The following is a 25,581-nucleotide window of genomic DNA, read 5'->3' as shown; positions in this document are numbered from 1 at the left end:
GTTGCTGTGCGGATTTGGGTACTTTCTTGACTTGACATGGGCTCAAGGTATTATCCTCACGGCCACAGCTATATTGTGAGTCCCACCGCTGCCACTTATACACCGTCGGTCACCATGTCGCCTTGTATACGTTCTACTAACATGCTTTCTTCAGCCAAGAAATGAATGTTCCTGCTGAGAGGCAAGGGCTCAATGTTCACCTGCGGCAATGCTGGACTGGCGTAGGCGAGGCGACTATTTTTCTTCATTTCTGCTGTACCAATACTGACGAATAGGGCTCAGCCTCGGCGCATTCATCTCTGGCATCCTCAGCGACACGTTCGGCCGCAAATGGGTTTTCAGCATCACCTGTATGATTACATGCGTGTTTGGCATGCTTCTTGTACGTTGGAACTTGTCCCGCTTGAAGCCTCGGAAACAGAAAAGACGTGCTAATTTTCAGCACAGGCTGCCGTCAAGTTCAATTATGGTGCCATCTGCGGCATCTACTTCCTTGCCTGCATCGGTCTCGGCGGCAACATCCCCATCAACGCCACCATTGCCTTGGAGTTCATGCCTCCGAGCAAAAGACATCTCGTCTCTTTACTAAGCATATTTCAGCCGATTGGTGTCGTCATTGCTTCAGTTATTGCCTACGGTACCGCCGCCAAGTTTCGGTGCGACGCAACCTTGCCAGCCTGCACCGCCGTTGGTGTCGGCGAGGCTTGTTGCTCAGTCTCGAGCAACATGGGCTGAAGATACTTGGTCATTGTTATCGTGTCAGCCACCCTTTTGATATTCTTTGCGCGCTACTTGTCGTTCAGCTTCCATGAGTCACCCAAGTTTCTCGTGGCCATGGCCATGTACACACAGGTCAAGAATACGGCGGGGTTCGTCGGCCTCAATGCCTTTGAGTACATCATGCAGATCTACTTCAATTCCGTATTGTACGCTTCGGCCCCGGAGCTTTTCGAGACGACGTACCGTGCCAGTGCTACCGGCATGCTTTCGTCCCTCGGCCGCATCGCTTATATGCCCCCTCAAGATCGGCCGGAAGGCTGGTTACATCAATTGCAGACATTGGACCAGCTTGGTCTAAGACAAAGAATTCTAACGGATATGTGGCAGACAAGTGGGTGAGATCCTCCATTATCGGATGCAGGCATTGCAACTTGTCTAGGCTTGCTATCTTGTAGGCGGACAGGGAACTGTGGAACGGGTAAACATTTGGCCTGATTCGCAAAGAGAACACTTTGAGACACCTGAATATGGCTTTATTCACATTCGATCAAGATCTGTTATATATTTGTGATACCTAAGCCTTCGCTAATCTCCCACCTAGTGTGTCCTGCAAAGCCCACAGACTGCTAATATCAACCTTGGGCAATTCGTGCTCACCATTTCCTGGTGAAGGCAAAAACCCAATCGCAACTAAGTACGCAAGGTATACGCCAATGGTGCGTGCACTTACTGTAGGCGGTGTATTATTGCTCAAGCTGCCCTCCTCGTATAGCTTAAGGGCTGCTAAAGCTTGTCGATCGTCCAGCTCCGGAGCAAGTGTGTTAGCAGGAAGGTCCCCAGTTACGAAGTGGAACAAGGGGAGTAAAGCGTGCTCCTCCTGGGCCTCATCTTCGACGTAGCTGACAACTTTAGCGCACCAGTCTGGATAAGGTACGCGTGGCATATGGAATCCGTAGGTTTCTGGAGTGCCAATCCATTCATTGAGTGTTAGTCGCGGATGGCTTGTGACTTGAGCCACGCTGAGAGCCTGTCCGGTTGCAGCGGGAAGCTGCAATGCTGCAGCGACAACAATGCGGCTGACCCGCGAAACAGGCACCGCGTTAACAGTATTGCTGATGTCTGGACGTGCCCCAACCTGTAGGCAACCCTTCCACAGCCGTACAAGAAAGTCGTCAGTGACGCAGATGCCTGATGCTGGGTCCCCAGTGATGTATCCAGACCGAACGATAGCCCCTGTGAGCCCTCTGCTCCCAGCATTGCGAATTATATACTCGCTGGCCCACTTAGACTGTCCATAGCCTGTTCCAAGGCCTTTGCAGCTACCTTCCAGGTTGTCTGTCTCTAACACTCCAGCCTTAACATCTCGCGATAGTTGGACGTAGTAGTCAGTGTCCAGAGTCGATGTAGAGCTGATAAAACAGAGTCGCTTTGGCTTCCCCGCTGCACATAGCCGAATGCAATCCAGCGTACTAACCACGTTAGGCGCCCTGAGCCTTGAGTATGGTAGCATCCAATTAACTTGGGCACCATTGTGCACAACAAGGTCAACGGTCTTAGAGAGGCGCTGCCATGTATCCTCGAGCAAGCCAAGAGAAGACCTGGACAAATCTCCTACCACTGCCTCGATCCTAGACAACCAGTCTGGGGACCAAAGACCGTAGGCCATCATTGTGGACTTTACCCTTGAGAAGCCTGCTGCTGCGTCGTCCGCGCGCACGTGGACAATAACATGCGCCTTTGCTGGGCCTTCAAGAAGCTCACGTAGGATGTAAGCCCCAAGAAAACCGGTGGCACCGGTTAGGAGTACGGTAGGTCGCGACTTGGTATAGTCCCACGTCAATGGCGCCTGCGGGATGGTGTCCGGGAGCTGGGACAGTAGCTCCTTTGCATCCGCTGCGTATGCTTCATCCTTAGCTTCTCCGTCTTCAGGTATAGGCACAGCGTCTAACCGTAGGCCAATGGGGTCCAGAGCTCTGTCGATCTCTGTAGCGAGGGCTTGAAGAGTCTGGGAACGAAAGATGATAGTGACTGGCAGATGAATGCCCTTCCATTCACTCTTGATAAGAAAAAACATCTGCTGCGCGAGGATAGAATGGCCACCCTCGTCAAAGAAGTTTGAAGACGGGACAAACATTCGGGCAGAGCGATTAGGGAGAACCGAAGCCCACACTGCAGCCAGTCTTTTCTGGGTGTCAGTCATATTGCTAATAACTGATGAGGCTCTCCTTTTAGCAACCGACAGAAGATCAGCTGGGTCAGGGAAAGGGAGCGCTGGTTTGTCGATCTTCCCGTTCGGATTGAGCGGCATCCGGGCCAGAGGGATGAAAATGCGTGGAACAGCGTAGCTCGGAACCTTGGCGGCTAAGAAGTTTTTGCAGTCGTCAGAGAGAAGCTTGAACCGCCTGAGCATACCTGCCATTGTCTCAAACTCAATCTCTTGCTCAACAAGATCTGGCTGATCTTGCGACTGGAGATGCTCAAACCACCGCTTCGTCTCAGGGACAAAATATGTGACAAGAGTCTGCTCTTCATTCTTGTCTCTCCGCACAATCGTGATGTTATCGCGTATGTATGGGTGCTGGGACAGGGTGACGTCAATCTCGCTAAGCTCTATCCGGAAGCCGCGAATTTTAACTTGCGTATCGATCCGCCCTATACACTCAACATTCCCATCCTCACGCATCCGACCCAAGTCACCAGTTCGATACAGGCGGTCTCGTGCGCCCTTATAACCCGGAGTGACGGAAGACTCTCGAACCCACTGGGCTGGATCAACAAACCAGTTCGTCACGAATTTAGACCGATTCAGTTCCAGAGTCTTCTCATCATCCCCACGGTAATTTTCCGCAAGGCCCGCGGCACGAATGAACAGTTCACCAGGCTCACCAACATCGCAGAGCCTATTCCTGTCCTGGAGGTCGACTACCAGCAGCTGGACGTTCAGCATGCCCTGGCCAACGGGGATGATATCCGGCAACGAGTCCAGGAAGTTCGGGTCCTCAGCTTTGCTGAGTATCTCAAAGAAGGAGACAGCACGTTGTGATTCAGTGGATCCAAAGAGATTTATCACCCTCGTATTGGGTGCAAGATCGAGCAACTTTCGACAGTCCCTCTTAGTCAGAATATCGCCCACAAAGAATGCCCTTCTAAGTGATGGGAACTGAGTAGTGGCGCCACCAACGCAGATCTGGCCCACGGCAGGTGTAAGGTGAGTAACCGTGGGCTTGTGCTCATACATCCACTCAGCTAGAAGTCCGTAGGTGATAACTTCGGCTGGTGGCACAAGGAGAGTTGCGCCTAGGAAGAGCGGAGTGAAGATATCCCTTTGAATGGGGTCGTGTGCTATACCACTCTTCGCCGATATTAGTCAAATAGAAGGAATAAACGCTTGCTCCGAACTTACAAGCATCGTGAATCTGTCATTCTCTGAAAGGCCGAACCTCTCCGCCATCCATGGCGTGTAGTACGTCAGCGAGTAATGTCGCCCTTGCACTCCTTTCGGGATTCCTTCGGTACCAGAAGTATATGAAAGCGTAGGAATAGAGTCAGGGCCAACAATAACACCAGGATGGTGTTCTTTGAGAGGTGCCTGAGCTGCGAGGCAGTCTTCACCTTCGAAAGAGCCTCCTGTTATATGGCCGCTATCTGAAAGATGTAACGACGGAATCGTGGCCTTGACGTGCAGGCTGGTGGCAATGAATTCACTGACAATGTCGGGAAGTTGACCAAACTCTTCAATGGCTCTTTGGATGTAGATGAGAAAATTGGGTCGCGAAACGCCCAATAGAACCTTCTGGCGCTCTGCAGGATATTGAGGATCGAGGACGCTGACGGTTGCGCCGGCCTTGAGGGCACCCATATAGGCAACGACGAGGTCGACTCCTCGGTAGGCATAAATGACGACAACATCGCCTACATTGCAGCCATGAGCGATGAGGTGATGTGCTATTTGGTTGGAGGCCTGGTTGATCTGGCGGTATGTGAAAGTGCGCTCGGGACTTCGTGAACTTCTAGTCTCAATGACACATTGTCTATCGGGCACTCGCTTTGCATTGTCTGCAAATATGTCATGGATTGCTATAACTGGAAGTGAGAAAGTCGTTCGATGACGCCAGTTTTGCTTTGGCATAGCGGTATTGCGTACCTCCACGGAACTCGCCCCAATGCAAGTCACAAGTGGGATCGGGAACCAAGGGATTAGGCCGCATATCAAAGGGGGTCGACCGGCTCTAGAATTTCGATTGGATTTGAGTGGAAAGATGAAGAATACAAAGTCGGCGAGGGGTAGTGGGGTCGTTCGCCCTTAAGTATGACGGTGGGCTGTAGGAGAAAATTTGGAGTCACCTCCGATAGCGGTGCAGGCTACGAGTAGTACCTGGCTCATCAAGTGCCTAGCCCTCGTCAAGCCCGCGCGTACCTACAACCTTACTAATTATCGTAATACAGGGCGAATACCGATGATACTTATCAATTGATCGTCTTCAGCCGTAGGCCCTTTTACGAGTATGGCAACGAAGAGGTTCTCAGCCAGCAGCCCGGCATTGGCTTGAACAGTCACGTGATACCTTCTAGTGTAAACGGGGCTTGGATAAGCCTAAACCAGGTGCGCGGAACCGAGGACATGGATTGTTTCTGTTGCGAGGAAGTAATATTTGTTGATGTTCCAGGCTCCTGGTTAGCCTTAGACGAGAGCTAGGATATAGGCGCTACTCGGTGTCACCCCTACATAGATCACAGAGCTGCTCGAGATACTAATAGTCTCTCGTGTAGGTACTTCTAACCTATGTACTACGGTCCGGGCTTATGGCGAAATCTGCCTGCGCCTCGCCCCTGGCACGTCCAACCAGATCCTGAACTCCGGCGAAGGTTGCATAAAGTTGAGGGGATACAGTGCAATTTTAAAATCGCGTAGGTAAAAGGTACTAGGTTGGCGTGCAGCGCGCCTGAGGGAAAGACGAGGTTAAGGTGATTTAAGGTGATTTAAGGTGATGCTCACTGAGCAAGGGTGATCAAAGCCTGAGCAAGAGCGGCGGTGCTGACTAACTACCTGGGTTTCGTGGTTAGACTACCTACAGTGGGTTGATAAAAGTTCCGCGCGTTACCCCGTTTTATACTAAAAGGCCCCATTTTTAATACATTAGAACTTTCTCACTTTAATACTAAGAATTCTACAATAAATTTAATAAAAGAAATAATAATAGGCTCACTTTATATATTATTTCTCTTTTATATCTTAGTATTTCTATCTTAAGTTATAAAGGGGTAAAGTTAAAAAAAAAAAAAAGTACTTCTCTTTTACTAGTAAAGTAGTTCATTGCAAATTCGCTGTCACCCTCTACCGCCTTCTCGTTCTGGTAATCTGCCCCACTTTCAGCACCTCCCAGATGTGGCGGTCCGTCTTTAGTGGCTGGCTGGCTGGCCGTTTGGCTGCAACTGCTGGCCAGCTGGGCTTGCCACCGAGTCAAGTAATACTGTCCAGTCCTGTCTCGTCCTGTCACTGACCCCGAGTTGAATAAAGTCCAGACTAGACCGCCAAACTAGGCCGCACAAGACAAGACCAGGGCATTTTCCACCTGTTCCCGCAGATGGCCTGACCCCTTCGTTTAACAGCGAGCGGACCTTGGCAGGATTTTTTTTTCAAGCTCTTCTGACCCGGTACAGCTCATCTGTCGTGATGACCCGTATACTTTCTGATCCTATTTCGTCGCTTGATATTAACGTTAATGTGTTGAGAGGGACATGAAAAGGGAAAAGATTTCTGCAAACGGCCGTTGTGCCCGCTTGCCAAGACCCACCACCCGGCCAATCTTGCGTTCCGTTTCCCGCTACTCTCTGCTGCTGATGGTTCTCGCTTGGCACCCGTAAAATACCAACAACTCCAAAATATCACAAAGACATGGGGTGCATTTCTAATTACAGCTCAAATCCGACAAATTTCTGCTCTTGTGCTTTAGCTGCGTGTTCACGGGCCGCTCCCAATCTCCCAACTCTGCCGTAGCCTTCTCCGCCGCAGCCATGGACAGCCACCCGGTACATGTAGGCTCCATAGGTACCAATAAGCGCCCTTTTCGTCGTTGGTGTGCTGGCGCAATGGGAGCGCGTAGTCCTCCTAAGACTAAGGTTGAGGGTTCGAGTCCCTCGTACATCGGAATCGTCGTTTGACCGCGATTTTTTTGGCTATCATTGCAACGCGTCAACTCCCCCTCTACCAATTATTTTTGCACCCTTGTCTATTAAATCTATGCATTTGTAGTACTTATTTTCATGTCCATACCATCCCATCCATAGCCTATGTGTTTCTGGCAACACGCCTGCAATCTCGGCGACGCAGCCAGTGCAGATTTGTTCTCGTTGTCGGGTGAAAGCACATAAATCGGTGATGAAAAATGATCACATGGAAAGCGTGCTTCCATATTCTTTACTACGCTAATTCACAATTAAATCGATGTTCCCATTCACTCATATTCTACCGTTGCGCCGTTTGCCAGTCCGTGTTTGTCGCTTGTTGTTGCTGCTCTGTTTGCAAAATCTGTGCCTGCTTGGACTATTTATCCAGTCTTAACCATACATCTTTGCATTAATAAACAGAAAATTCAAAGGCTTTTAGAGAAAGAGGTTCAGGCATGTATCATCTCTTCGGCGATTTGTACTTGGACGATCCACGTCCTGGCTCGCCCTTATCTCGACGACTACAGCTCTTACAGCCATACATTGATGAGCTCAAGTTTCGAAAAAAATGCTCTATGGCAAGAATGGGATCACCTTGCTGCATTTCGAAAAGTCGCGCATCATGAAGTGGCGGCCTGGGAGGCTCATGGTCAGAAACGGTAAGATATAAGACTAATATCATGACGCCTGTGCCGGAGCTCTTCCCAGGAAACAGTTTACAAATAGCATTGATGCAGGGCAACTAAAATCATCAAGCATTTGGACAACAATATGGTCACCACCGACCAGGGTGAGGAATCAATCCACGAAATCCACTGGTTGACCAATATATTGACCTCAACACGCGTCAACGTCAACCCACGACTTGAATTGTTACATAATCAACCAATCCACGGTGCTGCGCATTTTGATGGACGATATGGATGGATTGACCAGTCGTCCAGCATCGCGAGAAACGGAAGCTCTGCTGCAGGGTAAGAGGCCAACCTAAGTCGCTCGCTGGGGCCGACGTAACACTAGTTGTCGGCACTATCCACCCACTACAGTACGGCGGGCGCGCCTTGTCGCGTCCTGCGACGCGTCGCCATTTTAGGCCACCTGCAACACGAGGCGACTGGCAGCTGAAACATGGCCGAGCCAGTAACTACCAACATCGAACCTAAAACACCAGCTAGCGATGATACCCCGCACGATGCTTTACTGCTCCCGAGGCTTGCCCTTCTAGACGCGGGAAAAATTCCTTTGACATCCTGGACGCCATCCTCAGATGAGGAGCAGCGCATATTCCGCGTCTGGAAGGGCTTCACACTAGCCGAACGAACCAAGGATACGGTGTCTTGGATATGGGACTACGGCGTTGAGATTCAATCAGAAGCGTCCAGGCGATGGATCTGCATGCCGTGCGTGCGCCAAAAAGCATCATCACCACAGTCATACGAATCAAGAGGCACACAGAATGCCGAGCACCACCTCTGGAAGTCTCACGGCTACTGGGATCCGTCAGGACGACGACGAACGCCACTGCAGACGAAAGAGGGAAGGAAAGCCTTCGCATCGATCACAGACCTCATGGGCCTCAAACGTTTGGAGCCTAACGACCAGGCCCTGGCGAACAACCTAATCCGACGATTCGATCAAGCCGAGTTCCAGAAGCTGGTGGTGAACTGGATAGTAGAGAGCCAGCAGTCATTCAGGCAGGTCGAACATCCACGTCTGCGACAAATATTCGAATACCTGAATCCTGCGGTGCGTATCAAGGATGCGCATGTTACTGCTAAGACTATCCAGAGCTTGGCTATTCAGCAGTTCGAGCGCCATCGCGATGCCGTTCAGCATGCATTGAGGAGGTCTCCGGGCCAGATACATATCGCTTTCGATGGCGCGAGGACCAGAAACCGTCACGCATTATACGGCGTGACGGCTGTCTTCCGAGATGAGGACAACCAACTCCGAAAGCTTGTCCTGGGCATTCCGGAGCTGGTGGAACGACACTCCGGCGAGAATATCGCTGCTGAGATCCTTGACATTATTCGCTCCTTCGGCATCGAGGACAAAGTGGGTTACTTCACCCTCGACAATGCAGCGAACAACGACACGGCGATGCGCGAGATCGCGCAAGAGTTGCACTTCGATCCGGTGCGACGGCGCGTTCGATGCGTTGGCCACATTCTCAATCTCGTCGTCAAGTCCCTTCTGTTTGGAAAAGATGTCGAGGCGTTTGAGGACACCGTCGCGAAGGGCGAAGCACTGGCAAGGGCAGCGCACGACACGTGGATGCGGAGAGGCCCCGTCGGCAAAGCTCACAACTTTGCCATTTGGGTCCATCGGTCGGATGTTCTGACGCAGTTGCTTCGCCAAATCCAACAAGACTCGTATGCGGCAGCTGACGACGCCGAAGTTGGGAAGCAACGGCCAGTCGACGTGGTTATTGACAACGATACCAGATGGCTATCCCAATACTACATGATCAAGCGGCTGTTGCGACTGCAGCCTTTCTATGAAGAGTTCATTGCTAAAGCAAAGAGAATCTTCCGAGATGGCCGGAGAGGAGAGGTAGGCCGGAGGTTTCCTCCTTGTCTTGAGGAGTCAAGCTTCCTCACCGAGAACGATTGGGCGGTGCTCAGGACTTTTGACGAGATCCTCTCGGACTTCCACGTGGTTGTACAAGCGCTCCAGGGCGATGGGCAGCCGCGTTGTCGCGCCTCCGGCATACGAGAGACCTTCGGTTCGATGACTGACGTGCTAGAGGCATTTGAGTTCCTTCTGAGCAAGCTGGAAGACGCAAAGTCGCAGATCGAGACGCATCCCGAGCCGGAGCATTTTGGCATTAACGTCAATCTTGGCTGGATGAAGCTGGACAAGTACTATAATACCTTGAGAGACACGCCGGTCTACTACGCTGCCGCTGCTTTGCATCCTGGGCTGCGATGGACTTATTTTGACGAGATTTGGGGCCGGCACCACCCGGAATGGGTTGAAGAAGCGAAGCAGATTGTGCAGCAGCTCTGGAGCAATGAATATAGTAACCTGCAAATCACAGTCGCATCCACTGCCGATGGGCCAGCGCTAAAAAAGCAGAAGACTGTGCTGTCCTCATTTGATAGGTACCGTAATAGACACCGGCAAAGCAATGCACCCACTGCCGGAGCAGATGAATACGCACGCTGGCAAGCTAGCATGTCGGAGCTGGACAGAGATGTGGCTGACCCGGTGGAGTATTGGCACCTGAAGAGATTCGAGTATCCTAAGCTGTCTCGAATGGCACTTGATGTGATGACAGTGCCGGCCATGAGCGCAGAGTGCGAGAGGCTGTTCTCGGCAGCAGGGCTAATGGTTACTCCGCTGCGGAACAGGATGGATGCAGGAACAATTGGACTTATCCAAACCTTACGCTCGTGGCTACGCGCGGGAATAATCAAGGATGTTGACAATATACTGCTGGACAGGGCTGTATCAATGGGGCTTGGGGAGGATTGCTCAACGGAGGAGTTTCGAGGATGAGGCGGGGTAAGGGGGTTTCACGATAGCTTCAAAATTACTCAATTAGGAAATCGATGTGGAGACGACATGGGTCCTCAATATTGTGGCCATCAACCCACGAGAAGGCTTCGTGGACTCAACCCACGACAGCGCTGCTGAGTAAGCTGTCAATTCCATCCACGACAAGCACTCGTGGACGTGGGTGGATTGATTCCTCACCCTGCCACCGACGACCATCATCTATAATAAGCGGGTTGTAGACCTCAGGCTACCTAGCCACCACAGCTAGGTAGTACTATAGTAGGTAGCTAAAAGCAAAGTAAAAAGCTAATTCTATCAGCTGGTCGATGGGTGGTGTCTTACAATCATTTTCGGAAGACAGCTCGATGTCCTTTTTGTCACGGTCTGTTGCACAGTTTGCGGCATACTGCTGATCCAGTGTCTGCAGGGTCAGATTTCAGCCCGATCTCCATCCAGTGGAAGCTTCAGTGGGTTTGAACCGGGCTTACTGCTAAAGAAGGCAGATTCTCCATCGGCAAGCTATGTAGCGACACAATGGCAGCTGTGCGTCAAATCCCAGTATATATACATACATACATACATACATACACTAATGTTAGCACCAACCGTTGGTAGCGCCCGCTCCAGCGGTCTCAACTTCCCCTCGACATCTCCGCATTAAATAATTGTACCTGATGAATTCCAGCATGACCGACTCGCTCTGTGTACATTCGAGTGAGAGGCTGCTAGGCCCAAGAATCAGTCCATCCTGTCGTGCTTTTGATTTTACGCTACTCTTCGAAGACATTTTTCTCGCATCTCTCCCAGTGGCTGTATTTATTGCGCTGCTCCCTTTCCCCATCACCGTTCTCCTTCGATCACCAGCACTATGCTCCGTGCAAACCACCTTGCTGCTAGCAAAATTAGTATACAAACCCAAGCATTTTGAACAAAACGCACGTCCATATCTTTGACATTTTCTACAGGCAGCACTGGCTGGTGTCACGGTAGCCCGGATCGCCTTCTTGTGCCTCCGATTGCAAACGACCACTCTCCAAACGCAGGCCTCTCTTGCCTCTGACATACTCTCAATCATCGGCAGCATCGCCGCAATCCTGCTCTCCTTTCTCCACCACCAGCGCTCTCTTCGACCGTCGACACTACTGAGCCTATTTCTCTCTGCGCAGACCATCCTCGACATCCCCAGAGCCCGAACACTATGGCTGTTTCAAGGCAACACCGCCGAGGCGGCTGTCATGACCATGGCGCTAATCACCACCTCTACGGCTCTCTTGCTAGAGTCACTCAGCAAGAAGTCGATCATTCTAGATAAAGACATTGATAATGCACCAGAACAGCACAGCGGCCTCTGGGCCCGCACTGCTTTTGTATGGCTGACGACTACGTTTTACATGGGATATTCTAGCATCCTAGACCACGATGATTTGCCATTTCTCGATACTAAACTGCACAGCCAGTCTTTGCGTGACAAGCTTGCAACTACTTGGACCAACTGTAAGCAAGAAAAAACCTTGACCCTTGGAAATTCGCCGTTGACTCAACAATGTCACAAGATAATCACAAGGCTCCGCACAGCCTGCTCAAAGCATCTCTCCGAACAAACATTCTTTCCTTCTCGTTCGCCGTCCCGCCACGTATCTGCAAATCTGCATTCTATTTTGCGCAGCCTTTTCTTATTGATGCCACTATTACATACGTGCAAGCCATCTCGCCTAACAGGAGCTTTGGCCAAGGATTGATTGGAGCATGGGCTCTGGTTTTCCTTGGGATCGCAGTACATGAGCACCTACAGCAACTCTAACAATAGTGCCTGTTCTAACAATGCTATTTAGTGCTCGAACTCGCTCACCTCCTACCAAACCCTTCGGTTCGTAACGAGAATAAAGGGAGGGCTGACTGCACTCGTCTATCAGCACACAATTATCACACGAGCCGTAGATCTCGGACCTACAACAGCCATCGCGCTAATGGGAACGGATATTGAGCGCATTGGCTTCAACTTGCTACAGATTCACGAGATCTGGGCGTCCATTGTCGAAATTGCTGTAGCCATCTGGCTGCTGGAGCGTCAAGTTTCCATTGCCTGCCTGGCGCCCGTAGTTGTTATCTTAGGTATGTGCCATCAACCGCCTGCTGCCTACTCTCTCCTTTCTCTCTCTCTCTCTCTGTCTCTCTCTTCGTACAGCGACCGTTACTAAGTCAGCTCACAGCCGCCATTGCCATTAACACTCCTATCTCCAAAGCTGCCAAAAAAGCGCAAGTAGGATGGATTGAGAGGGTGCAGGAGCGTCTTCGCATCACCTCCAGCATGCTTGACGACGTGCAAGCAGTTAAAATGCTTGGTCTTAGCATAGTCATGTCCGACATCATTCAAAGGCTTCGCAGAGTTGAGATAGAAACATCCAAAGTCTTTCGAAAGCTACTTGTCTCAAACGTCCTCTTGTGTAAGACTTGTGCAAGCCTCTTCTCACTGGCCCAACTAACTCTACCTAGCCGAGTGCCCACAGAACATATCACCGCTGGCTACATTTGCGACGACCGTCATTATTACTCTCTATAGAGAAAATGGCTCGCTTCTCACTGCCCAGGCATTCACCTCGATAGCTTTGATCAATCTCCTTACCGTTCCAGTAATCCAGCTTGTGCAACTGATGCCACAGTTACAGCAGTGCATCGGGAGTTTTGAGCGAATCCAGGAATACTGTAACTATGCGCCTGACGACAACAAAAAGGATGATTCAAGTCATTATACCACCAAGACTGCACCATCGATCAGTCTTGATCTTCCGGTCGCTCCACGAGAACAAGAAAACGGTCAACATAAGCGAAATGCAATCACGCTACAGAATAGCAGCTTCTCGTGGGACAAAGCCAAGCCACCGTTCCTCAAGTCAATAAACATGAAGGTCCTGAATGGGAGCATCCTGTGCTGCACTGGGCCGGTAGGTAGTGGCAAGACGATGCTACTAGAGAGCATGCTCGGCGAAAAATTTCAAGTCCATGGGTCAACATCGCATTCCGCGTCTCCCATTGCTTATTGCCCACAGCAAACGTGGCTTGAGAATGGCACAATTCGAAGCAACATTACTGGAATTCTCGATTATGAACAAGAATGGTACCGGAAAGTCACCTCTGCATGTGGGCTGGACACCGATTTTAAGGCCTTGGAACATGGCGATCTCACTGTCATTGGCAGCAAAGGCCTCAATCTCAGCGGTGGGCAGAAGCAAAGAATTGTATGACTCGAATCGAATGGAAGAGTTTGCAGACTGACCCTTGACAATAGGCTCTTGCTCGAGCAGCATTCTCTCGCATGAAAATATATTTCCTTGATGACGTCTTCAGCGGTATGGATGCTCGCACGGTAGACCACATCTCGCAAAGACTTCTAGGGAGTGACGGCTTGCTGAGCAAAGGCTCAACAGTCATTTTGACAACACACAACCGTAAGCAATTCAAGAGACTAATAATTCTAGAAGTTCCCAATATCATGCTGACATGCAGCAGACAAGCTTCTGAGTTTTGCGGATACGGTCATTGCCCTTGAGGACGGTCGAATCGTAGAGAGTGGGACTCCGCAAAGGCTCTTGGCTTGCAACGGGGTTGTTGCAAACCTTCGAAACAGCATTCAAGATGATTGTTGCGATCTCGGAGATGGGAATTCGGAAGATGCAACGGTCCAGCAAGTGGGGAGTTTGGTAGCGGAATCGCTGCCCTCCACACCAGAGTATGGAACAGGACACGATAATGTCCTGGATACAAGGCGCAAGCAAGGTGACTGGTCAGTGTATAGCTACTACCTTTCCAGCTCTGGCTACTCTATCGTGTCAATTTTCCTCGCCAGCATGGCCTTCTGGGTATTCTGTACCGAATTTTCAAGTTCGTTTAAACTGTTGTGGTCGTCTTCTAGGCCCAGGCTAACTAACATGTGGCAGCTGTCTGGCTCAAATGGTGGTCGGGGGCCAATGAGATGGAGGCCAACAAGGATGTAGGCACTTTTATGGGCGTATATGCGTTTCTCAGTCTCTTCGGTGTTGTCGCAATTGGCATTTCTTGCTGGTAAGATAATATTCAGCAAGTTAATTTGCATCGCTGATCATTGTTGCAATAGGTTCGGTATCATCAACATCATATCCAATTCTGCCATCAGCCTCCACTCGGATCTACTGGCTAGCACAATAAGGTGTGTGACTAATTTAGGAAGCCCAATGTCCTCGCTAATAACCACGGCGCAGAAAACCCTTGTGGTTCTTTACGAAAGTCGACACAGGAACGTTGACAAACAGATTCAGGTATGCTCTGGTAAGCTTGTTGTGGAAAGAGCAATCATTTTAACAGGCATCCCGCAAACAGCCAAGACATGGAGCTTATCGACATGAACCTGCCTCTCGTCATGATAAATTATATTGCGAGTCCGTCAAAGCCTACATTGCCTCAACTCTGGTCCGAAAGCTAATGAGATATAAAGCTGCACTGTCCGTCGCCGCCAAAGGCATCATTCTCCTAGTGTTTTCGCGCTACTTGGCAGCCATGACACCCTTTGTCATTGTGCTTTTATATCTACTACAATCGTTTTACTTGAAAACTTCGCGACAGGTTCGTCTCCTTGAGATTGAAGCCAAAGCACCGCTGTATACGCACTTTATTGAGTCTGTTTCTGGAGCTTCCACTATTCGAGCCTTTGGCTGGCAATCTGAGTACAGGGCGCGCAATAGCAAGCTTATTGATCGAGCCCAAAGAGCCGCATATCTGCAAACCTGCATCCAAACATGGCTGGGATTTGCGCTAGATGTGCTGATCGCCGTCATAGCAACGGTGTTAGTGGCTGTTGTCGCGACATGGAAAGACAAGTTCAGCGGCGGGAATGTTGGTGTTGCGCTTGTCATGAACATGACATTCTCATCCACCCTTATGAGAATGATGAAGACTTGGACAACAATGGAATCTAGTGTTGGCGCTGTTGCCCGCGTTAAGAACTTTATAACGGAGAGGGAATCGGAAGACAATACCGCGGGCACGGTTGAGGTGGCGCAAGACTGGCCAATGACAGGTAGGATCGAGTTCAAAGATCTTGTGGCTGCACACTCCCCGACGACAGAGCCCGTTTTAAAAGGGCTTACCCTCACGATCAAGCCTTCCGAGCATATTGCCGTCTGCGGTCGATCAGGCTGTGGAAAGACTGTGAGTGTATACCGCATTACTACACGCAAAAAAGCGCAGGATATGGCCTAATGCCAGCAGTCCACTATACTCGCTCTACTTCGCCTGATTGACACGCGACAAGGAAAGATCATGATAGACGACGTTGACATTTCTCATATTCGAAGCGACGAAGTCCGTACCCGTCTCAACGTTGTACCTCAAGATCCGCTCCTCATTCCTGGTACAATCCGCTTCAACATTGATCCATTAGGCAAATCTTCAGACAACCATGTTATCAGAGCACTAGAGCGCGTGCAGCTTTGGAGTATCATTTCGGAGCTTCCCGGGAAGCTGTCAGCGCAGATGAATGCCGATGTGTGGTCAGCTGGGCAGAAACAACTTCTGTGTCTTGCACGGGCAATGGTTAGGAGAAGTAGTGTGCTGATACTCGACGAGGCCACGAGCAGGTATGTACATGCCAAAGACGGAGCATGATGATAAGACCTGACACGCGACCAGTGTTGACAGCAAAATGGAGGCACTTATGCAGGACATTATAGACGACGTCTTCAAATCCTGCACCGTCGTTGCTGTCATGCATCGCTTGAGCTACATTACTCGGTACGACAAGGTTGCTGTTCTAGATGAGGGGCAGTTGATGGAATACAATGCTCCCGAGGTTCTGCTAGCTCAAGACTCGAGACTCGCTCAACTATACCGGCTGAACATGTGACAACTCTTGACCCTGGAGCCAACAACAAATTTGATGGCATATGAGGACTTCATTTTCAAACTTCAGAGCAATATTTTCGCGCAACTACGATTATTCTCTGCACTCTAGCCGTGGTTCAGGTCCCATAGGCTGGTTACTGTGACATCCCGTACCCAGGCGCCGTTCGTGTTGTCCTGTTGCAGTGTGAAGCCAATTTCTTTCTTCTGTCCTGGCAACAGCACAAACGCATTATCTTCAAAGAATCCTACCATGTCAGCAGGGTGTGTGAGCCAAGTATATAGCGACACACTCTTGGTAGCCTCGACGGTGAACTTGCGCGAAGCCTCGTCATAGGTGAGGCGCAAGCCGGGTTCTGCAATCTTTGCTCGTTTTGGGGGAGTCGGAAGAAAGGAAACCTCATGCGTAAATGTCTTGATCACATCGGAATTTGGCAGTCGACCGTGAGCTTCAACCGACAACAGCAGCAGCGCATTGTCCATGTCTGGAACGCCAAAGTCTCGCAGGGCTGCATGGTACACTTTGATGCTGTCAATGGCGTCAACCGTGAAGTTGACCACTTGGGGGAAGCCCATATTGTCCTTGAGCCGGTTACCTTGCAAGTCGACCCAAGTCATGGACAGCTGTCCAGAGACGGCCTCCCACAAATCCGAGGTGATCCAGACTTGGAGATTCTTGGAGACACTATTCCAGGACGTCGACGCGACCACATTCTGATAGCCGCGACGGATGTAGTACGGGAGAACCTTCCAGCGACCGCCATATTCTAAAGCCGCCCAACTCGGCGCCTGCCAAACGTCGTTGAGCTGCCAAAACAGCGTTCCGCGCTGGCGCTCCTTGCCTCCGCTTCCGCGACGGTAGAACTGGATCTGGCTCTGGTAGAAGTCGGCCTGGAAGAGCTGCGTCGCATGGCACCATGCGCCGAAGTGGTCAACAGGATCGGTCTTGTTGGGCAAGGGATAGTACATCTCCACGGCGGCCGTCATCTCGGCCATGCCCTTAAGGCTTTTGGAGACGTCGGCGACGAGACCACCGGGCGGGTAGTGGTGGTTCCTGGAGACTATGACGGAGGAGTTGAAGTGCAGGTCCTCATCGGCGATGGCGGTCCGCCAGGTCTGCAGGCTGGGCATGCTGTGGAAGCCAAACTCGGCGGCAAAGCGGCCGACGGGATACGAGGCCTCGTCAAAGGCGGAGGCGGCCGAGTAGTCATAGTGCTCCGTGTCGCCATAGATGTGGCCCACAGTCTTGTTTTCGTACACCTGGACCATGGGCACGGGGAGGCTCATGTCAATCTTGGACCAGCCGTTGTTGCCGCTGGAGGGCGTGTAGGAGATGGATCGGGTGTTGGCGGCGACGACGCGGAAGAGGGTATCGATGTAGAGGTGCTCGTACTGGCCGAGGTAGAGCCCAAGGTTGTGCTTGTCGGTGACGCCAGCGATAGGGAGCACGACGTTTTCAATCTCGTTACCGCCGGCCCAACAGGCCAGTGACGGATGGTGGTTCACGCGACGGACATTTTCGGTCGCTTCCTGGCGCACATTGTCGATGAAGTCGTCGTCGTCCGGATACAGCGCGTCCCCAAACTGGAACTCGCTCCACAGAAGAATGCCGCGCTCGTCGGCCATGTCGTAGATGAAGTCCGGGAGGTAGGACCCGGAGGACCAGACGCGGAGCATGTTGAAGTTCTGGTGCTGCACCGCGTCGAACAGGTCGCTCATCTGCTTTTCGCTGGCCCGCGGCCAGAACACGTCCGGGGGCACGAGGCTGGCTCCCTTGGCGTAGAAATGACGGCCGTTGATCTCGAAGTGCCAGTCGTTGCCGGGCTGCTTCCCGGCCGTGACCTCGTCCGCGCTCGTGGCCCCGGTGCTGAGGAGGATGGTGCGGAAGCCGAAGCGGCGCGACGAGACCATCAGCGGTAGGGAGCGGTTGGAGGTGCGCACCGCAAGCTGGATAGTGTGCATGTCCTGGTCGCCCATCCCGTTGGGCCACCAGAGCTTCGGCCTCGCGCCGTCAATCTCCACGCTGCCGCTGATGGAGCCTGCCGACACCTGCACGTCTGCCAGCTTCCCGCTGAAGAGCGTCTCGGGATTCTTAGAGGTGCTCTCGATGAGCGCCTCGATGTAGGAGCCGCGCGGGAGGCTGCCGAGGTAGTCGATGCTCGCTTTCAACACCCAGGGCTTGCTCTGATCCGGGGCGAGGTTGTTCGTCTGGCCCTGGCGGTAGACGTCGACGACGGTGTCGACGGCGTAGAGATACTTGTCGTCGCGGGTCTGGACGATCCGGCCGCTCTTCCACGGCCCTGCGGGGGTGAAGGCCGGACTCCAGTCCCAGCCAAAGTCGGACTGCTGCTTTCTGACGAAGTTTCTGTTGGGGACTTCGAAGGTCCATGCTGCGACGAGAGCTTCCGCCCACGCTACGAATGGGAAACGTTTAGATTGGGTCGACAAGTGGGATGGGAGTACACGTACGCTGTGGCTGGCTGGCGTTCTTTGCGTTGGCAATCTTTGGCGCGCTTCCAAAGTTGAGGCTCAACGTAGGTTCGCCCCTACAGCTTGCCAGGTCTGACGTGACGTCGAATGTCCATCGCCGGAACTGATTGTCTGTAGTTCCGACGATGTTGCCGCAGAACTTGACGGTTGCGAAGGTGTCGAGCCCGTCAAACACAAGCCAAGTCCTCAGACCGTCGTCATGCGTGCTGCAATGGTCTGTAAGTTAGCTTAGGGGCGGGCCAAAGTTGAGTGAAGCTTACAGGTTGGTGAGGGGACCACTCGTATATGTCCAATTTTGGTTTGCAACCCATCGCAGGTTGATGTCGTTGAACCCGCGGAGCCTAGATGAAGATTATATGTCAATCGCGATGATGAGATGAGATGCCGCCGCTCACGTCAAACATACGGATCCTCTGAAATTGTTAGCGTCTTGGAGTCTAGGATGGCGGCCATCTCTATTCTTACCGATGACGCCAGCAGAAAGTAGATCGAGATGCACATGCGATGGAAAGGCTCCCGGCACGGTGATGTTGCCATACTCGTTGGACAGCGTCCACTCTTGGCTGTCGAGAGGGCGGACACTTCCGTGACCTGCAAGTCCAGCGGCGAAGTTGAGACACAGAGCAAGGACGAGGAAGAGTGCTGATGACGAGATCGTCATTTTTGCCATGGTTGGGGGTTTATGCCGGCTCGAACTGGAAAAAGGAAGGGGACGGGGCTACATGTGTGTTTATCTTGGAGCGACTGGCCTGTTTGCTTTTTGGACAACCCTTTGCGTCATAACGCACTGTGCAATGTAACCCGGGGATTGATCGAGACATGTGCTTGTGCGTGTGCAATCTTTATGAAGCTAACCTTGATTAATCCGGCTGATTGCTGAAACAGATCTACCGCACGGGTGATTCGGGGATAATAAGAGAGCCAAGGCAGCTCGCATGGACCGCTAAAGTCGGCCGGATGCATTCATGAATCCTAGCCTTGACGCGTCAAATCGAGCTTGGCGTGTGTTGAAATGATAGATTTATATTAAAAACACGTTAAATCTGATGACGAATTCTCATTCAAGAATATCCCCTCTTCATTAGACCGCCTTCGTTGCAGGGGCCGCCGGGGCTCCCCCAAACCCAACGCCCAGGAGGAACAGCGCTCGGACGGCGGTGAGCAGCGCGTAGCTGCCCGCCAGCGCCCAGTCGTCCGCCGTCCACGCGCCCGGGCGCAGGCGGCCCTGCACCTCGAGCCCGTGGTAGATGCCGCTCAGGCCCGCAAAGTCCGAGAGGAGCAGCGCGAGCTGCAGCGCGCGCCAGACGCCGAGGTCGCGCGAGCGCCGGGGCACGAGGGCGGACAACACGGCGACGGCGAGCGCGAGGCCGCCGGCCTGGTGGAACAGGAAGACCTGGCGCGGGTCGTAGGTGGAGGCCGGCGCGGAGGCGCGCACGGCGGCGGAGGGGTCGGCGAGGTTCAGGTAGGCGCCCCAGAGCGCGATGAGGGGGTCGACGTTTTGGAAGAAGAAGCGGTAGAAGAAGGGGACGACGGCGGTGGACTCGGCAGCGGCCATGGGGGGATACGGGTTGTTGTTGTTGGTGGTGTTATTGCTGTTATGTAGGTTGATAGGTTGATAGGTTGATCCCAATCACGGGTCGGCGGGCGGCGGCCTGAATATATAACCCTTTTTTTTTTCTTTGAGAAGCAACATCAACAAACACCATCTCATCACCCATCCCGATCCCGAGCCGCTAATGGGTGACCGCTAAGCAATCATTGGCCTACTGCTTATTGTGATGACGGGCTTATTCGCTTGGGCTTGGCTGGACAAGGCTAAGAAGAGGGCCACTTGGTTGCGTCGTGCACGCGAGCCACGCCAGGTACTGCTGCAGCGTGTGAGAATCCCCAGTTTCTCATCGAGCTCACATCTGCTGCGGCTTGCAGGCTTGCCCGCCCGCCGCCGTGGCAGCTTGTCCGAAGGCCGAGCCCGGAAGCGGCCCCCGGAGCGGATGCGCCTCGCCACCTCGGACATTGCGCAAGGCCGAAAGCGCAGCAGTGCCTGTAGGCAGTATGCAAGTAGCATGTATTAACTAATTATGTTATCTTGCAAACACCTCAGCAACTGAGTTTATGTAGTCGATCCCCTCCTTACGCCAGGTATCCGCCTCCACGTAACTGCTCGCGTTGCCGCTGAACAGCAAATCCGTCGGCTCACCCTCCGCATGCGCCTCCCAGAGCGGTGCCCTCTCTGAACCCGTATTCGGATCCAAGTCGTGGACGAACGACGCCCACATGCTCGCCATCACCTCGCTGAGCTGCACGTACGTCTCCGGCATGCCGTCGAACGGCTTCTCATGGTGGTACCGCTGCCCCGTGACGTTGTTGAAGACAAACGCCTCCTCCTCAAAGTGCGAAGCGCCCCATGACCACCGGCACGTTGCCGGACCGCACGTCGAAGCGGTAGCAGTACGCCGGCGTCGCCGTCCGCGCCCCACGCCTCGCACTGCCGCCGGCGGTTCGCGTGCATCGCGAAGTCGCCGATGAGCGCCGACGTCCGGCGCCACTGGTATCCCTTGTAGGGCACGCGCCGGGCGCCCAGGAAGGCGGGGATGCCCTGTGACGGGTCGTCGGGGTACCAGCTGCAGGAACTTGTCGGCGACGGATGCGGGGGTGTGGAATCCAAACTTCCCAACTGCACACAAGTCACGTCAGTGATACAGCACCGATAACAGCGCGCAAATCTGATTGCAGGGGGCGTACCGATGAGAAAGTCACGGAACTGAGCGGTGGTGTTGATCCCGACGGGGATGAAGGTGGTCCCCTCGTCTTTGTTGGTGCCGGAGATGACGGGCACTTTGACGAACGCACCGCCGTCCAGCTGGGCGCTGCCCGCGTCCTGGAGCAGGTCGCCGTCCACCGCCGGCCAGAAGTTGTACAGCGACGTGCCGACCGTCCCGTTCAGGATGGCGTTGAGCCTCTCGAACGGGACCTGCCGCAGGCACTGCAGCGAGTCGGTGGCACTGGAGCAGATTCGCCTTCAGCGCTGAATCGTAAAGCCGTATAGTCAGTCAAGCAACTTTGCAAAGAACATGCATGCTTGTATACTCCCGACTTCGTAAGATGGCTTCCGGGAATGTGGCAATTGAAAGTCCTCGTATCCGAAGAGACGCAAATCGTGTCTATTAATGCAAGTCGGCAATTAATTTCACAACAAAACTGCAAGTCCATGGTGATGATCGGCTATAAAGGGCCCAAATTAGATCTCGCAGCCATTACTGCAAAAAGCTGGGATAGGGACGATCTTTGTCGGTGCGGAGAAGACTTGGCCAAGCGGCATTGTCCGGACTTGGGCACGAGTAAGGTTAGTGTATAACGGCCCGATTCAGAATCTGATGTTTATTTAAAAATGAATATCGAACAGTTTCGCCTTCCTTGTTGGTCGCAATGGCGCATTCGTGCTTCCTGACTCTGTAGTTGCGCGCTAGATCTCGAGGCTAAGTCGACTCGGCCGAATTCCCCGGCAATCATTTTCTGTGCCTACTTTAATTGCCGTGCTGAAATAGCATCGGCAATAAACGATGCAGCTGTTGCTCATGGTTTTTGTTTGAATGTTTGACCTCGTTGCAGCGGCTGTCAACCAACAGCGCCAGAGTTTCCAGGCACCCAAGTTACTAACTACTAACTGAAGCTATGTAGGAAGTCAACATCACCGTCCAACATCGTACATAATAGTAACAAGAACTTGAAATGACAACCCGTCTTTAAACCAATTCACTAATTGAACTTTTCTCTATTTTGAATAAAAGTATTCATGTGTATGCGTACTCAGAATCTCTGAAGTTGCAACGGCGCAGCATGTTCCTACACTGCCTCGCGCTCTACATAGGTAGTACCTAGTGGTGTCATCCCTCCCCGTCTTATTGAATGCAAGGACACTTCAGTTTAAAAGAAGAATCGGCAGTCCTGCAGCCGAGACTAGCGAGCCCAGCAGCCTAGGACTGGACAAGGCGCGCAAGGATTGCTCGTCCAGCACCAGCCCCCCAGCACGGGCAACTTCATCTCCAGCGTTGCTCGTCGTGACCAGGATAAAGATTGCAGCACTTACTGCGTAGACGAGATTTTCCGGCCGGCTATACTTTGTCAAGTTCCATTTCCCGAGCTCCGCCGCTGCCATCTTCCAGCCGAAGGAGGCAATGCGGCAAGCGAGCAGGCTGCTGCAGGTCGTCCCGAGGGCAGCCACGGCCGACTCCCCGAGATCCGCGGCTCCCTCCGCGCTCTCCAGCGCCAGGAGAGACAAGGATCCTAACACCTGTACCCAGGCAAACACGCTCGCGGGACTGAGCATCGTCTCGCCGGTGTCGCTCCGCAGCGGGTTGAGTACCAGACGCACGGCTCCGTTGGCGACGACAGCTGCGAGACCAAGCTCGCCCACGGCCGACACGCCGCGCCTCCCAAGTTCCATCAAACCAAAGAAGAAGAATCCCAGGTTCAGCACGGCGGCTAGGAGTTGGATGGCGGGGTACTTTCTCCCCCGCGTCGAGCCGCAGCACCCAGCAAAGTAGCAGCCGACGCGTCCGACTGCCTCTCCGAGGGGGAGACTCATCCCGACCGCGCTGAAGAGGAGCCTTTGATTCACGTTGAAGCCGACAAGTGGGTAGATATGCAACCACATGGCAGAGAAAAGGATCGCGCCTTGGATTGACAAGCCCTTGTAACCCGGGAACAGCCGAGACGACACAGGCGAGCATGGCGATGACGGCGCGGCCGTCTCCTCCTCCTCCTTCATCGACATGCCTCGGACAGACAGCGCCGTATTCATAGCCTTAGCTCCAACAAGCCCGCTGACCACACTTCCGAGGCCGACGGCGGCCAGGCTGCTCAGCTGCCCCGGCGCCAGCGACTCTCCGATTGTCAACTCGTAGAGCGCCGCCGCCGACACCTCAACCGCCGCGATCGCCATCCCCAAAAACACGCTATACACCGAGACGTTCCGCTCCTTCCTTCCCACCCTGACGACGAAGCTCGCCGGCCGCGCCGGCCAGAACGACACCCGCCCGAGCCCGGCGAGCAGCCCGTAAGCCATGTAGCCTGCAAACGCCGCGTAGAGCGCGACGGCGCACAGATACGCCAGGCCAATACGGCTGCGCAGCGCCGGCCGGAGCATCCGGCCCTGCAGCAGCAGGTACGCGGCCGGCAAACCCCGAAGAGCCAGCACGGAGAGGGCGTTGCAGCCGGTGACGCGGGCGAGCAGGCCCGGGCGGGAGCGGTCCAGGCCGGCCTCGCGGAGGAAGGCCCGCGTGCTGGAGAAGAGCTCGGTGACGAGGCCGGCGAGGATCAGGTTGATGGGCGCCACGTCCAGCTTGTTGGCGAGGACGACGCAGACACCCGCGAGGGACAGCAGATGGTGTACCAAGTAGAAGCGCGTACTGCCGAGCAGGGGTAACTCGGCCGTCCACAGCACGAGCCGCGTCCCGATGCATATGTGGGAGTCGGGCGTCAACGGACCGGCCGGGGAGCCCTCGGAGAGGAAAGCGCGGCCGCAGACGGGAGCGGTGGTCAGGGTTGCGAGGATGCCCATGATGAAGACAGGTAGTCGCAGTGCCCTGCGCACACCATTCTGTCTGAGCAAAGGCTGGTAAAAGTCTCGGAAGGCATGTTTCATGAGTCTATGAAGTGCGTAGATGCAAACATAGTACGAGAACATGCCCGCGGCAAGTGTCGCAGTATTCTGAGAGCTTAGAACCCCGAGAAGAGCCATTGTCGCAGTTTACTTTCTTCTACCACACTCGCATTCTACTCGCGCAAGAAGGGGACTACGTAGTTTTACACTGTTTCTCTTCTTGTTTGATTCAACGCCTCGGCTATTCTTGCGGGATGCGAAGGGCGCCCGTTGGGTTGCTTGCTGGAGGAGAAAGGCGCCCGCCGGAGCTCAGATCTCTACTGCAATACTATCAATTACAGATAGCGAGGGTCTAAACCGTTTCAGGATGGGGTCCGTATGAAAAATCTGTCGTAACAATACAGAAAGAAATGAGACCGGGGCTGACGGGAAGTCAGAACTGGTATCTGGGGTTGGGGGCGTTGTGTTGGTTGTACTTTGTACGCCATACAAAGACGGCACCACAGCCACTCGCTTTGCTGGAATAGATAAAGAACTTCTCAATACAGTTTCTTAGACCCGCAACACAGCCGGAGCCTGCACTGCCGTTCCATATGCGAGGAGTTGGCAAGGCCATACAGCCGCTGAACTGCAGCACTGTTGGGATCGGCATCCTCGTGGCGATTAATAGCTAACCAGGGGGGTGTTTAATATAGACAGGCTATTTTACGCCTCGGCTACCTATGTAGGGCCTATCATCGGGTTCTGCAACAGCAGACCGGAAACACTGCTCCCGGCACTTCCGCGCCGCGGCACTCGCCCGCTGCCCCTTGGCAGACAGCCTCTGGAAGCCAAATTCCCACTGAGCGCTGCGTAGCAGTCAATACTCAAACCCGGTTCGGATATATTGCTAGCGAATAGAGGCGCTGGTGCGCCCGCGGCTGCGGCATTGTCCTAACGCCCGCAACTTCGTCGCAGCGCCCGCAGAGGTTTGTCTTTCGGCACGCTTTCAGCTGCTCAGCGCACATACAGGAAAGTTTTATAGTTATCTTGTGTAAGTAGTACTGTGGAAAATGTTTTAGTTGTTACGATAAGAATGTGGTTTTTCTACTGGTTGTAGGTTGTTGGTTGTTGCTCAATGAATAATGCAAAGCTCTGCCCTTACCCTATACCTGCCGCGACCTATTATTGCAACAGGTCATGCACTCCTTCCTCTTACATCTACACTGGTACCCACCTTTGTAGAGAGA

General features: G+C 53.1%; 6 protein-coding genes across 6 annotated transcripts; 2 read left to right on the top strand and 4 right to left on the bottom strand.

Annotated features, from left to right (window-relative positions):
* Positions 1-208: 208 nt before the first annotated feature.
* On the top strand, positions 209-1,861 carry ISF_09881 (Major facilitator superfamily domain, general substrate transporter; the record flags this gene model as incomplete). Its single annotated transcript, XM_018853481.1, has 5 exons — positions 209-221; positions 276-382; positions 448-656; positions 804-1,040; positions 1,813-1,861. 5 exons carry the CDS (start codon positions 209-211, stop codon positions 1,859-1,861), a joined length of 615 nt encoding a protein of 204 aa, XP_018699337.1.
* Positions 1,862-2,198: 337 nt separating this feature from the next.
* On the bottom strand, positions 2,199-4,928 carry ISF_09880 (aminoadipate reductase enzyme; the record flags this gene model as incomplete). Its single annotated transcript, XM_018853480.1, has 4 exons — positions 2,199-2,213; positions 2,240-4,072; positions 4,124-4,797; positions 4,865-4,928. 4 exons carry the CDS (start codon positions 4,926-4,928, stop codon positions 2,199-2,201), a joined length of 2,586 nt encoding a protein of 861 aa, XP_018699336.1.
* Positions 4,929-8,016: 3,088 nt separating this feature from the next.
* On the top strand, positions 8,017-16,264 carry ISF_09879 (ABC transporter; the record flags this gene model as incomplete). Its single annotated transcript, XM_018853479.1, has 17 exons — positions 8,017-10,221; positions 10,436-10,527; positions 10,893-10,932; positions 11,355-11,883; positions 11,943-12,163; positions 12,222-12,501; positions 12,600-12,833; positions 12,883-13,625; positions 13,676-13,835; positions 13,897-14,268; positions 14,325-14,448; positions 14,501-14,572; positions 14,625-14,681; positions 14,728-14,801; positions 14,858-15,570; positions 15,631-15,998; positions 16,051-16,264. The coding sequence occupies 17 exons, from the start codon at positions 8,017-8,019 to the stop codon at positions 16,262-16,264; spliced, it is 6,498 nt and encodes a 2,165-aa protein (XP_018699335.1).
* Positions 16,265-16,368: 104 nt separating this feature from the next.
* ISF_09878 (beta-mannosidase mndA) lies at positions 16,369-19,411 on the bottom strand (the record flags this gene model as incomplete). The annotated part of the gene is made up of 6 exons (XM_018853478.1): positions 16,369-16,508; positions 16,554-18,674; positions 18,730-18,956; positions 19,011-19,091; positions 19,157-19,163; positions 19,216-19,411. 6 exons carry the CDS (start codon positions 19,409-19,411, stop codon positions 16,369-16,371), a joined length of 2,772 nt encoding a protein of 923 aa, XP_018699334.1.
* Positions 19,412-19,831: 420 nt separating this feature from the next.
* Positions 19,832-20,305, bottom strand: ISF_09877 (beta-mannosidase mndA; the record flags this gene model as incomplete). Its single annotated transcript, XM_018853477.1, has 1 exon — positions 19,832-20,305. The coding sequence occupies one exon, from the start codon at positions 20,303-20,305 to the stop codon at positions 19,832-19,834; it is 474 nt and encodes a 157-aa protein (XP_018699333.1).
* Positions 20,306-20,654: 349 nt separating this feature from the next.
* Positions 20,655-24,490, bottom strand: ISF_09876 (Carboxylesterase, type B; the record flags this gene model as incomplete). The annotated part of the gene is made up of 4 exons (XM_018853476.1): positions 20,655-20,791; positions 20,885-21,424; positions 21,493-21,733; positions 22,838-24,490. 4 exons carry the CDS (start codon positions 24,488-24,490, stop codon positions 20,655-20,657), a joined length of 2,571 nt encoding a protein of 856 aa, XP_018699332.1.
* Between the last annotated feature and the right edge of the window lie 1,091 nt (positions 24,491-25,581).

The sequence above is a fragment of the Cordyceps fumosorosea genome (assembly GCF_001636725.1).
Source record: "Cordyceps fumosorosea ARSEF 2679 chromosome Unknown scaffold_89, whole genome shotgun sequence".
Classification (NCBI taxonomy): Eukaryota; Fungi; Ascomycota; class Sordariomycetes; order Hypocreales; family Cordycipitaceae; genus Cordyceps; species Cordyceps fumosorosea.
Note: the sequence above shows the minus strand (reverse complement) of the source record. Positions and strands in the feature narration are given on the sequence as shown.